General features: G+C 37.2%; 1 protein-coding gene across 5 annotated transcripts in view; it reads left to right on the forward strand.

Annotated features, from left to right (window-relative positions):
- LOC118746192 overlaps positions 1–1,615 on the forward strand; it is a 58,375-nt gene extending 56,760 nt beyond the window's left edge. For 4 of the 5 annotated variants that reach the window (XM_036479999.1, XM_036480000.1, XM_036480001.1 and 1 more), the window contains 2 exons: positions 5–274; positions 336–1,615. In XM_036479999.1, the coding sequence (XP_036335892.1) occupies positions 5–274; positions 336–542 (477 nt within the window). In that variant the 3' untranslated portion in view covers positions 543–1,615. The remainder of the gene's footprint in view (positions 1–4; positions 275–335) is intronic. The other variant, XM_036480004.1, reaches the window with a different exon arrangement.
- Positions 1,616–14,823: the final 13,208 nt, after the last annotated feature.

Raw genomic sequence — 14,823 nt, forward strand, 5'->3', positions numbered from 1 at the left:
TTAGGGTACTTGTGCACCACCGGACAAATGGCAATTATCGCTGCGCGAGGATCTGGTCTTGTCCGCACGTGCTGCATCTCTAATCTCATTACCCGCTGAGAACGTGGCAATTGTGGCGAACATGGAAAAGTGGGATGTGCGTCTAATCTCATCACAAATGCAACATTTTCCATACGCAGGCGAACAAAGTACGCCGGTGGGAATGTCTCAATTGGTGTCCACTATGCTCGAAACTGTGCATGCTATGAACAGCGCTGGTATTTCGGCCTATGAGGTTTGTATGCCTTCTCATGAAACGCGCCAACAATGTTTATTTACTCTTGTTATTTCTTTAGTGTTTATCCTTTCTTGAATCGAAAATGCAAGAAATATACCTGCAATCGGAATCGTTGGCGGCTTTTCTGCTCGAAACAGAGTTTTGCCAGTTGAGCACTGTAACAACTGCATTAAATCTTAGTGAAAATGATGTACCGTTGCTGTTATCAATTGCCTCCATACATACACCTCAAATAGCTAAAAAATGTGGAATTAGCTTTAGATGACAGACTCTTATTTAACTATATTTATTCGTTTGGTTCGGTACATTAGCAAAGTACATCGCTTTATCACAATTAAATACTCAAGCGAATCTTCATATATTTCACATATTCATATTTCTTAAAAATATTTTATAAAAAACAGGTTAGATCACTGCTTTGATCTTGTGATATGTTTAACAGCTATAGATTAGCAAAATATGTAATACTTACTGTAAGGCGATTATTTACAAAAACTTTACATTCACATTTCCGGTAGCTTATAAATAATTAAAAAGTTTATTACCAAAAGCAATATATGTATATCGCACCTTTATAATTAGTCGAAATTATTGCAAAGCAAAGCAATCGTGTATTATGGTATCCATTTCTGCTTAAGAAATTTATAAATTCTAAGTAAACTAACTCAAGTCAGATAATTGTAAAAAATATTCTAATTAACATAGCATATATGTAGATAAAACGAAATAGATCGGAAGAAAATGGTTTCTAAAAAATAATAACTCAACTTATCTATCGTACGTGAATAAAGAGCAGGTACTCTGCTTTTATTTTAAACTCATGATAAAATATCGAAAATGTTTAAATTCGAGTGAGTTTGTTTAATTATAAAAGGTGTGACACTTGTATGTTTACATAACCATGTGTATGTATGTATAAGTATTTAGTTTGCTCCTGTCGATATTAGTAAAAGTATTTCATAAATCTTTAGATTCGTATAAAAAATAAATTATTATTGCAATAGGCATATTTTGTGCCTATTGTATCAAATTCAATAGTTTCTACATATACATTAGAACGTGGGTGTATAATAGATTGATATAATTATAAGAAAAGTGTGAAATTGTTCATAATGTAAGTTAAGATTTATATTATTCATTATCTCTTCAAGCATTAAGAGTGCGAACATGAATTTAGTGCGAAGACGCATGTACATATACATTCATATGTATGTATGTCGCTGTAAAATGTATATATGTAAATACATATATTTATGGTATACAAAAAATAATAAGTACATATTTTTGATAAAAGAAAAATGATTTTTACTTCAAATATCGAGAATGAATCCAATTTAACTGCTTATAAGCAAATCCTAGCGGTGCGGACGTTACGTTCGGATGTTTCTTTTTGTCGGCAGAAAATTATAACTTAATCAAGTAAAGAGGTATAAGTTCGAGCGAAGCCTTGCTTTTTATTCCCGGCGCACAGTGGTCTGAAATCCAAATCTAGGTGGAGAAAACTATTTACTCAAAGACGCGTTGACACAATTTGACACAATTTGACACTAGTGTGTTTCTATATGCCATTGAGGACGCTGAGTACGAATCTGAAGTTAGATTTGAAAAACTCAAAATGACGGATCAAATATGGCAAAAACGAAGATTAAGAAATCAGTAAACTGTATTAAAACAGGGCATTTTGGGGTTTTTGAGATCGCTGATTACGAGTTGTTAAAGAAGAAGAAAACATTTTTATTGTGAATCAAATATTATTTTTGTATTATTTCACATGGTTCGGATAGTCGAATTGGTAAGAAATTGTACCAGTTGTGAACATTGGGCAGAATGATTGAAAGTGTTATTAAATTTCGTCGTTGTCTTCTGCGCAAGCTTCACAAGTAAAAGTAGTACATCTTTCGGCAGTTGTCTTTAATTGACCACAAATGTACTTAATTTTTTATATTTAGCCATTCTATTTTTTTAGAGAAAACCCCATTTTCAACCTTACAAGTTTACATATGGGTACGTTGACCATTCGCCCCGATTTTGACGGGACAGTACCGATTTTAAGAAAATTGATTTTTTTTTTAAGTCGAGACGTATAAGTGTCTCTATTTTTCATATTTGTAGCGACTAAGCCCCGATTTTCAGTGTTTCAGTACAGAGTATCCCGGTACTCTAGCCCAAAACTAATTTTTCGTACAAACGTGGCAGCACTGTCGTTATCATAGAATATGAGGGAGCCATAAACATAGACATCATCCTTATTTTCTATGATCTTTGGTTATGTTTTATTCTGTCAAACTGGTACTCTCGCTATATTTGAGTCTATCATTATTCTCCTTTTTTATAAAGGAGGTTATCAATTCGTCAGAATATTTTTTATGTATGTTACTATATAATTTTGGACCCCCTTAACCGATTTCTATAATTATTTTTGAAGTGAGACTTCTTTAGCGGCGGTTGGTTGGTTGGGAGCAAATTGGCAATTTCAACGAAAATCGCACACGGAAATGGTTGCAGCTGAAACAAGTGCTTCCTAAGTGTATGCACATGATATTGCAAAAGTTCTGTTTTTTAATTTGTGTTTCTAGCAGTAGATGGAATTTCGCAACGTTCCGAATAAATAAAAAAAGATTTTACGTACGTTTCAAAGGCAGTTAAAAAATGCGTATAATTTTCGTCACGAAATTGATATCATAAATTTTGTGTTTCTAGTTCAGCTTTCGTCACTCGAAAATATTACCTCAAAGAGGTGTTTTATTTGATATCAATTATTTTAGGGTAGCAAATTTAAAATCGTCGAAAATACAAACAATAATCTAAATGTTTTATTTTTCTCAAATAAATTGCTAAAACTATTATCTAAATCTAAATTATGTATTAAAATCGATGTGTCCATTGAAACATATAATTTTTCGAATACGGAATAAAGCGAAAAAGAGTGATCATATCCTTTGTATTCGAAAAAATTAAAAATAAAAAAAAATATGAGAAATGATAAAAACTTATCAATTTAGTACCAAAGTAGGATACAATAAACAACTGTATTCGCCTGATTGTCTCGTACCAAGTTGATAACTTTTTATCATAATTTCTCATAATTTTTTTTTTTATTTTTAATTTTTTCGAATACAGAGGATATGATAATTCTTTTTCGCTTTATTCCGTATTCGGAAAGTAGTTATATGCATGATAAAAACATAGCAAGGTATAACCGTTCTCTCAATTTGTCGGCCATGATTTTTTTTGAAGTTTGCCTACATTTTTAAATCATATAAAAGTGAAAATAAAAAAATGAAATTGTTCGAAATTGTTGTTGCTTGAGATTGAAAATGAAAATGTGTGTGTGAGTTTGTGAGTAAATTTAAAAATTAAATTGTTTGGAAACGTCAAGAATTATAAAAGTGACTCTCAGCGGTTCTACCTTACTATATTTTTATCATGGTTATATGTTTCAATGGACACATCGATTTGAATACATAATTTAGATTTAAGAAGTTTTCAATCTATCGCGTGTACGGTGTTGCACTCGTGCTATTAAACTAATGATTTTTTCTCAAGTAGTTTTGCTCAGTGGCAATTTATACATATGTATGTAAGTAGTAGCGGCACATTGGGTGAACTAAATGCATTCATACATACATATTTATGTACAACTGTAGGTAATATTGTACGCGTCTTCCCAGGTAAGTTAAGTGCGGGTGATAAACCAATGTAGCACAGTTAAATACTGTGTACATACCTGCAATTAAAATGGGGAAAAATGTTACAATTTCGGCATGTGACTGAAAAAAACTCCAAAACACACTAAAATTGTGGTTTCCAAGACATGTACGAAGTGATTAGCACAGCTGCATCCTTCAACTTGTCAACTCGCGGGAAAATCCCCGATACGCTTATGTTATTTTTCAACCATTTGACCCTTTTTGGAGCGACATTTTTTCTATTTGAATCGCAATATCTCCACAACAAGATATTCCCAGATATAAGCTATGTACCAGATGAAAGCTAAGATTCCGGGCTAGACTTGTGGAAACTTAGAATAAAATTGACTGACCAGTTTTTGACAAAATGCCCGAAATGTATATTTTCAGCAGCCCGATTTTTAGTTTTCAGACGATAACGTTGATAGCGTTAGATAACCTGTTTGAAGACCCTTCTACTAATATCCACATCAATGACGTGGACTGAGTAGTGCAGCCTCAGTGGTACTTTATAAAATTGCTTTTTTTTCGAATTTCAGGCAGCGGCCACGCCCACAAAGGCATACGAATCAAAACATCCTGGAACAAAACCTTCTTAGTTTTTTTTTGTACTTTAATTCCTGAAAGTCTGAAAAAAATTAAATGAAGGTACATACAGACGCCACATACATACCAAAGCATCTCGTAGTGGAGACACGAACCAAAACACATTTACCTCTATATCTTTCCAACTAGTAGCCGGAACTTAATATGTAAGGTATCGTTTGAAAGGTATTGGCCTATAGAATAACATTAAATATGTTGGGTTTACCCACATGCCCCCTCAAACCGGCAAAAGCAAGAAAAACGTTTTTTGTTTCGCAGCACTTTAGCCTAATTTTTAAGAGTTCGGTTAATCGTTTATGAAGCTTGAATACATTTTCTGGACACACTCTGCAAGACCTTTCCAACGATATGTCGATTGGTCTTCTGGATAAAAACTTCCAAATCTCGTGTATATATAAGCGAGTCATTTCAGCATGCTACTGTGGCTGCTTTCGTCACTCGCGCATATGAGGATACCGATAAAAGTAAAGATGTAAATAGATGAAAAGATTAAAATGATGGTACTCCAAAGAAGTGCTTAGAAAAGGTTATAGATAAGAGACAGAGACTCAATCTGGGAACTATTTTGGGATTTTAGAGATTTTCGGGTTTCTCGGGAGTTATCGATATTTTTATCGGTTTTGTTATCGATATTTTTATTCATTTTCATACCGATTTTTCGATATTTTTGGAACTTATCGATATAATAATCGATATTTTTATTGGAGTTGTTATCGATATTTTATCGATTCTACCAACATTATTATCGATTTTGTTATCGGAATTTTTATCGATTTGGTTACCGATATTTTTATCAATATTTTTTTCGATTTTGTTATCTATATTTTCATCGATTATCGACTTTGTTATCGGTATTTTTATCGATTTCGTTATCGATATTTTTATCAATATTTTTATCGATATTTTTATCGTTTCTACCAACATTATTATCGATTTTGGTACCGATATTTTTAACGAAATTGTTATCGATATTTTTGTCGGTTTTGTTATCGATATTTTGATGGATGTTACTATGGATTTTGTTGTCGATAGCGTATAAAGATAAAAATTAAGATAAAGGAAAACAGAATAACATAAATGTATTTGAAAAAAATCACGCATACACACATCAAAATTGTCTATGAAAAGAAATATTTTTAAAACTTTTTCTCTACAAAAAATTTATTATCGATTTTTCCGATTTTCCGAACATCCCGGAGGGTTTTCCCAAAATTTTCTTTCGTAAAAACCTTCTCCTGACAATTACGAATAACTAGAAAAAAAAATATTAGCCAAATCGGCCCCACCTTTCTCAATTGATGAATTACTATACATTTTTCACACCATTTTTATATACATACAGTATTGGCCAATGCAATAGCACCCCCATTTCAAAGTGATATTGTTTGCCACTTATGTTTATTTATTTATTTTTAAGAATTTTCAATTAAAATACAGTTCATTCTCTCACAAAACTCACATAAACTCAAGTTTAAAACTTTTTAAAAGACCGCAAAAAAGTGCAACAAATTTTCACCCAAATTTCAAACTTTTTTCTCAGAAGCGGTAGAATTTTTTTGAATACACAGTTTTATAGCCCATTCAATTTTAGTCCAATAATGTGCAAGTTTCAAGTGGCTAAAAATTACCGTTGATTTTTTAGAATTTTTCTCGCCGAGGATGTTGCGGGTTTCTGCCATATAAAAATAAATTGTGTTTAGTCGTTATATGGAAGCATATGAGACAAAAAAAAAATCTAAAAAATCAACGGTAATCTTTAGCGACTTGAAACATGCACATTATTGGACTAGAATCACTGTATTGAATGACCAATACGTTAGTTTCGGGGATATTCAACCAAGTCTTACCATGAAGTTTTTGACAAGCATAAAATGCGTTCGTAGCTTTATGGGTAGTTGAGTCTCTTATCTAGTATTGCACCTAGATATTTCGCCTCTTAAGAGATCTCAATCTCTGTCCCGCACAATTTAGGTTTGGTCAAGTTGGTCTTTCTTCTTTTGGTAAATGGAACGATGATGGACTTCATTAAGTTAATTGACAGGACCTTTTCAGCACATCATCCTATGGTTACGTTTAGAGCAGACTGCTTCCTGCAGCATAAGGTCTCCTTATCCCAGCCTACCACATAGATAGCAAGGACATCAGCATATCAATACGCATTAAAGACATTCCCTTTAATGGCGTTTCCTTTTCTACAACAAATTTTGATTTTCATTGCTCTCTCCTTAGGACTTGTGCGTAGAGGATACTGAGAAGGCAACACTTTTCGGTAGAAAAGAAAACGCCATTAGTCTTTCTAAGAGTTCGTCCACAATAGGGGAGAAAGGATTCCCCTTGAGGGCAGCAACGCTTGGCCGTTCATGTTCGTACTTGGGTCTTATGTGATGCAGCCCAGGAAGTAGGTCTCCAATGGAAGCCTGCTAGTTTCCTCAGATGTAACAGCGTAGGCTCCATCGTGTTTTTAAAAGTGTGTAGCATGTTCCAGTGATCTAATTTGAGGGCCGTTTGTAAGCGCTGAGCAGCCGGTAGGGAAGATATTCCCCCGCAGTACTCACGCCATGTGTACCGTTTGGATCTACTGAGCTCACTGTTGTAAGCAGTTAGAGCCGATCTGTAGGCTGACCAGTCACCAGTTTGTTTGGCTCTGTACTTCCTGTAATTTACTAGCCTTTTGTCGAAGCTTGCTGAGATTATTGGGCCTAATGCATAAAAATAGAGCTTAAGCTCAGACTCAATCTTTGTACTGATTAACGGAGCTTAAGCTCAAGCATTTGTACTGAAACTTGAGTCGGAGCTTAAGCTTACTTTTTATGCATGAGGCCCATTGTTTCACCAAGGAACGTCCTTTTGAGATTTCTTATCCCTCTTTGGACCGCTCTCTTCAAAAGCTGATAGGAAAGTGTCCTGGAGTAGAGCGGGTTCTACTTCCAAGTTCGCCTCATGTTGTAAGTGCAGGCGAAAGAGTTCCCAGTTTGTTTTCCTGGGATTCCTGTAAATTTAGTTTGTCTCGTTTAGAGTACTTATGTATATCAAACCTAATGTGCTGATGATCTGACATAGATACCTCATTTGATACGTGCCAGTTTGAGATAAACGCAGACAAGCTAGATGAGCAAACCGTCAAGTCTAAGCCCTGATAGCATTTATAAATGTCGACCCAATACCCCGGTTAAGAATATACTATACAGTTGGTTCTTAATAATATATAAAGTGGCTCACCTCTGGTGTTAGTGACTGAGCTGCCCCACACTTGATAATAGGCGTTGGCATCAAAGCCCATCACTAGTTTCAGCCGTCTTAGCCTGCAGTACTCTAGGCTAATACTTCCCTTTTGGGCATTTCGCAGCTGTCTCCCGGAAGTAAGTACAACCTGCTGTACTCCGTTTTTGAGTTGGTACTTTAGTCCATACGGCCACTATGTCCTGTTGCATCAACTCTGAAATGGGAATAAAAGGTGCATTATTTCTTATCGCAATGGTGTCATGTGTCATTAAAAACCCCCTGTTAACCCGCCTGCTCAAACATCCGAGGCCGCTTTGGCGTGATGCAGGTTCGCTGATAGGCACTTGATCCGCCGGGGTTTATTTAGGAATCTTGCCATTACCCTTTTTTGACCCCTGTTGCTACACAGTGTTCTCTCCTCTCTTGATTGATGATTGATCCAGGGGGTGGAGAAGTCGTTTCCCCGACTTTGTGCCAACTTTCGGGTAGTCTTGCCACTCTTTAGGCTTATCTGCTGGATGCTTAGATGACGCTTGCGCCTCCACAGGCTCCTCTCCTGACTTCTGCGATTTGGCAGCGTCTTTCTAACAACAAGGTAGCTCATTGACCGCTGCACCTTCGGCATTGGCAGTGGAGGAGGATAACGCAGGTCCTGACCTGTGGATGCACACCTTTCCGTAGCCATAGCTGATCTGCGACCCTTGCGTGTCCAGATTCTCAACAGAAAAGGGGTCGACAGCTAGAGTTAGCTCAGTGGTGGGGTCTCTCTGGGCCCTGTTGAGCGCCGTCCAGTTACCTACCCCCTGGTTCCAGAAAGTAACCCACATATACCGTTGGTTTGGACACTTCGGTTGGATCAGCAACCCGTATTTCCGCCCTTCCACGGCCGTGAAGTGGGAGCCCCTTTCGCAGCCACCCCTCTGTCGCCGCGTCTTCACAGCCAACAGTCATCTATCCCGGGCGGAAAGTGCAGCAGCTGAATTTGGGTTAGTCCCTTTCGCTGTTGTATCACCACATCCAGGACAGATGCCTGAACTGCTTGCAGTTGCCGCAGAGACCATAGCATCTAGGGGTAGTTGTTTGGCAAAAGTGCCAGTCTGTTGCCCTTTTCAGCGACCGCCCGTTTCCTATGCCCTTTGTGACGTCGTCGACGGTCACTTTCGTCTTTGGAGACACGGACTTCGAAAATGTTAATATTGGCATATTTTACGTACAAAATATGGTAGAAATTTGTAGATTTTTTATAAGAAACAATATTAGATAATTTTTACTCATATAGGATAAACATGGCGAATTCAGAAAAGATGATGTTACCAGAGCAGCTGAATCTTCGTTTCGATTGTTCTTAATAAAATTTGTTAGTGAAATTTTTGTTTTTGTACTCCTGCTATCACCTTATATGAATTCGCCTAGGGGTAAATTATATCTTTAAATAAACTAACAGAAATGTATTGCACGTGAATAAAACCTCAAACAAAAATCCTATACATAAAACTGCGCCCAAATCACGGCATACGTTATCGAATAAAACTCGATTCGAATCGAATGAAATTAAATGAGAGCTGTTTTAACCCTATTCAAATTGATTTGAAAAAAACGAACTAACTACCGGATGCTCAAAAAACAAAAATTAAATCGTTTTGCTTTCTTTCCGGAAAATATTGTTAGATTTTTAGTATTTTTTGGTAAAAATGGTAGAAAATATTATATAGCTAAAAAGTTAGTAGATCTGCCAATAAAACGCCTGGACTTCCTCTTTGAAATCCTCGCGCAATTTCCCTTTTCGTTGCCATTATTTGAGTAAATTTTTCGAATTGCCCATATTGCTGCTCGCGAAAACACAGAAATCGAGAAAATTCATTTATGATGACTTTTACAATCATGCACATTATATTGTACTTATTTTAACCACTGAAAGGTTAGTTGTAATTATTTTGTACAGGCATTTCATTGGAAACATACATCACCCTATTGTTAGTGGGCTTCGGGTGTACGAATTTATTGTAACATTAGGAGTTGAAGACTTGCTCCAGCTGCTAGTCTCCTAAAATTTCCTGAAATCACGTCGTAAGCAGATTTCGCATGTGAACTTCCAACAAAGTTCAATTATGCCATTTCCTTCAAGGGATTTTCAAGATTTGCGACCTTTAGTAAAGTTAATATGATTTATTCATATTGTTTTTGTTTTTTACACACCTTTCCTCTTTCAAAAATATACAATTTCATAAAATTGCAATGTCTATTTATCATATTGCTCTAGCGTTAGACGAGCTAGGGTCAAAACGCATAAGTAACCCCATTATGCCCATTTGGGTACTTAAAGTTGACATTATAGACAATGTTTTATGTAAAAATAAAAAATTTTAAAAATGCTATAATAAAAAAAAATCAAAAAGAAAAATGTTTACTTAATTTATTTTTGGTTTTTTTTTTTATACGTTGCACATTAATGTAAAAAATGTACAACTAAACCCATAATAAGACGCAAGAAATACATTTTGTTTCATTAAGCTGTGTTAAAAGGTTTCCAAGATACAGCACTTTAAAGAAAGGTATGTATGACGTTTTCTTAAAATTTAAGTCTCGTGTAAATAGGCAACCCTACGTCATATCGGAAAAATATGCTTCACGTATGTATATTCACGTCACCTAGATCTTCAATCTCTTCAACTTTCATACAAATCCTTAGAGGTCGCGCACAGAGGTAGCCGCGGTGACATGAAATGCCTCTATGTAGAAATATCAATGAGATAATTTTGATGAGTCGTTAAACCGAAAATTCGCTGTATTTGCATTTTGCATACTTTATATTGATATTCTCCCATAAGGTTTAAGCCACGCATGTGTTTAAACTTGACACCTAAATGTAGGCGACCCAACTTACAGATATGCTCCAAATTATACAAAAAAAAAAAATTCAAAACCAATAACTTACTATAAAATTGTTTATTATAGCTCATATTTATTGTAACCAATAGAGCTGAATATGTTGTACAAAAATACATAAAAAGAAGTTCACAAAGGTTGATATAAAACCATTCGTCGATTTAAAAAGTTAACTTTTTACTGCGTATGTTTATTTTACGAGAAGGAATCATCGAAGCCTAACCCCGTCATTGTGAGACTTTAGCTCAAACTAAACTTCTTCCGTCATGTACCGTTCCCCTCCCGGTACCACCGTCAAGGATTTCGTCTGGATTATAACACTGTGTGATTGATGAGGTTATAGACCTATTCTCTTCTTCTTCTTCTTATTTGGCGCTGTAGTCGCCAAACCGATTTTGGCCGATTTCAACAAAGCACACTAGTCTTTTCTCTTCTGTGCCAACTGACGCCAATTGGAAATGCCAAGTGAAGCCAGAATACTTTCAGAGCTGGAGCGTCGGTGTACATTCGAACTACATGGTCAAGCCAGTGGAGCCGCTGTATTTTAATTCGCTGCACTATATCCATGGCGTTGTAAAGCTCATACAGCTCATCGTTCCATCGTCTGCGGAACTCGCCGTCACCAACGCGTAACGGCCCGCAAATCTTTCTCTCGAATACTCTAATTCGAACTTATAACCGTCAACAGTGACGTGAGTGCCAAGGTGCGAATGTGCTGACTGTTTGTTTGATGACAGGAGATACTTCGTCTTGTCCTCGTTTACCACCAGACCTATTCGCTTTGCCTCCTTGTCCAACTTGGAAAAGGCAGAACAGACTTCATGGTTTTTCTTACCGATGGTCATGGGCATAAGTCAGCGATTGTACGCTCTTGTAGTAAATTGTTCCTTAGCGGTTCAGCTCTGCAGCCCTTATTATCTTCTCCTACATCAGATTAAAGAATTCACATGAAAGGAAGTCGCCCTATCTTAAACCCCGTTTGGTGACGAACGCCTCCGAGAGGTCTTTCCCAATTATGGCAGAGCTGGTGGTATTGCTCAACGCCATTCTACACAGCCGTATGAGTTTTAAGGGAATGTCAAATTCAGACGTATCTGCGTATAGGCAACTCCTTTTAGTGCTGTCGAAAGTGGCTTTGAAATCGACGAATAGATGGTGTGTGTCGATCCTATTCTCGCGAGTCTTTTCGAAGATTTGGCGTATTGTGAGTACCTGATCTATGGTGGATTTGCCAGGCCTAAAGCCACACTGAAAAGGTCCAATCAGGTCATTGACGGTGGTATTCAGTCTCTCACACAATACATTCGATAAGACCTTGCAAGCTATGCTTAGAAGGCTGATTCCGCGGTAGTTGGCACGCGGGGTCGCCTTTCTTGTGGATTGGGCAAAGCGCACTTGAATTCCAGTCGTCGGGTATGCACCTTATTAGCTCATTGCCATCGTAATTGAATATCTCAGCTGACAGGCCGTCATCTCAAGCAGCTTTGCTACCTTTCATCAGCATAATCACTATTCATACCTCGTCATAGTTAGGAGCTGGAATATCGACTCCATCGTCATCGACTGGGGACCCGGGTTCGTCTTCTCCACTTCTTTTAGTGCTTCTTCCATTCAAAAGGATCGAAAAGTGTTCCCTCCATTATACGTTCTGGACATCGGTCCCTAGGCTGCCATGGTTGCTCCTACAGGAGTCTTGAAACGTTCCGTAAGTCGCTCAACTCTCTGCTAAAAATTTCAGGCGTTTTTTCTGCCAGCCAGCATTTCAAGCATTATTCTCTGCAGCTTCTTGACACTCCTCATCGTACAAGTAATGAGCGGGAAATATAGTTCACTAGCTCGCGTATGTCGGTTTATTGAAGAGTGCTGAGAATCGAGCGGTGAATCTATTGGCCGTCTGTTTTGATTGCAGCTTTTCGACGTCGAACTTTCAATTGCACTGTTGGGGTCCTTTTCTGCTGCACCGGGGTGGGGTCGTACATTGGCTGCATCAATATAGTGGTGCGAGTCGATGTTTGGTCCTCGGAATGTACGTATGTATATCTAAAACACCGAAAGCATGCCTTCCGTCTATCACAACATGCTCGACCCACGTAGCTTGGTGGATCTTTTTATGCTAGAACCCAGTACAACATACTTCCAAGTTTCGGGATACCTCGTCCTTGTCTTCCATCGGGGCATTGGCACATATGAGCGAGATGTTGAAGAATCTCGCTTTGATGCGGATTGTGGCTAGACGTTCGTCCACTAGAGTGAACGCCGGTCTCTCTCCCACCACAAATTCAACACCGACTTGCGTCCCTTTACGTAGCAACTGTAGTAGACATCGCAAAGCTCCACGCTTACCTTCCTCGCTCCGTCCATCGCTTTTCATAGATGGCTGTAACGTTAGCCTTTATTTTCCCTACATCAACCAGCCGGGCAGAGGCACCTTCGCGATTAAGGGTTCGGATATTCCAGGTGCATACCCTCAAAGCATAGTCCTTCCTATGTTTGCCGTGATGGTCATCAAAAGAAGGGGATATCGTCCGAGGCATGTGTTTTTTTCATTGAGCAGGGTTTTAACGTAGCGGGACCCAAACCCAACGCAAGCGGGGTGTTACGCCCTCCCACTTTAGCTTGCTCCCAAACTAGTGTTCGGTCGCTACCCAGAGGATTCATGGATATAAATATCTGGACGTAGTGAGCTGCGATTTGAGCCGTAAGTACACGAATCACTTCTGGCCACTCCCAGGTGAAAGGCAGTCAAAAGCTTTGCAGTACTGGGAAATGTACAAAACATAATAGTCAAAGGCGAATATCTCAACTAAACCCTGATGTATTTTTTAAACTCGTAGTTCTACATTCCTGTATAGTAAACCAAGTAGCCGGAACAGATGTTATTCAAAATAAAAAAATAAAAAAAATACTATATGTCAAAAGCCAATGTACTACAAATCATGATAAAAATATAGTAAGGTAGAACCGTTCTCTCAATTTGTCGGCCATGATTTTTTTTTTGAAGTTTGCCAACATTTTAAAATCATATAAAAGTGAAAATAAAAAATTGAAATTGTTCGAAATTGCTGTTGCTTGAGATTGAAAATGAAAATGTGTGTGTGAGTTTGTGAGTAAATTTAAAAATTAAATTGTTTGGAAACGTCAAGAATTTTAAAAGTGACTCTCAGCGGTTCTACCTTACTATATTTTTATCATGCTACAAATTAGAGCTCTCGATTTTGTTCGCACATTTTCAAACAGCCCGGGTATATGAGCAGCGAGTACTCGCACACTTGTTCAATGCTCATTACTCGAAAATTTTCGAGCATGAGCTCGAGCAATTCGAGATTTTTCGAGTAATTTGAGCAATGTTTTTTTTTATTATATTGACATGTTTGGTAGAAACCTTTAAAATTTTTCAATTATTGATATATAATGCAAGGATTGTTACATTGGTATTTAATAATATAATTTATTTAACATGAATTAGAAAGCAGCTGCTGACAAATACAATTTACAAATTTTCTTTTGTTTATGAAATTGTTCAAAAACTCGAAAATTTTTAACAAACATTTGAGCAGTTGAGCAATGAACGAGTTTCGAGCGAGTATCGAGCGATACTCGCATTGCTCGATACCCGGGTATCTAGAGCTCTACTACAAATGAGAAGAAGTCCTACCAATCAGTAAACTCTTCATTTGTATTGTAGGTATTCTCATTTGCCTGGTCACCAACAAACTACTCTAGAGAACATTTATTCTAATACACATGAAGATGTGAATACCTGCAACGTTTTTCTGTTCAATATGTAAATTTAAGGCAAACAGATATTCAATGGTAATAAAATGGATAGCAAGTTCTGAAAAAATTCCGCTTCACACATTTTGCTAAGTACATGGTCAAGCCTTTTCCTCCAATTTGTACTGCCCACCTTAATGTTGTCACATAAATTAAGGGAACTACAATATTACGCCGCCTCCGAACGACAGATAGTTTATTAAAGAGACATTTTATTGCAGAAATACACTCGAAATTTTGTCAATGTTTGCTGAGGTGACCACCATTAGGAAAAAAATGAATTGATTGGACCAGGAATCGAACTTATTTTTTTTTTTCTCCCCCAAGTGTACGCATGCGATATTTTTATATTTCCATACGAATGCTAGA

Source organism: Rhagoletis pomonella, unplaced genomic scaffold, assembly GCF_013731165.1.
Source record: "Rhagoletis pomonella isolate Grant_MI unplaced genomic scaffold, Rhpom_1.0 Rhpom_scaffold_00010, whole genome shotgun sequence".
Classification (NCBI taxonomy): Eukaryota; Metazoa; Arthropoda; class Insecta; order Diptera; family Tephritidae; genus Rhagoletis; species Rhagoletis pomonella.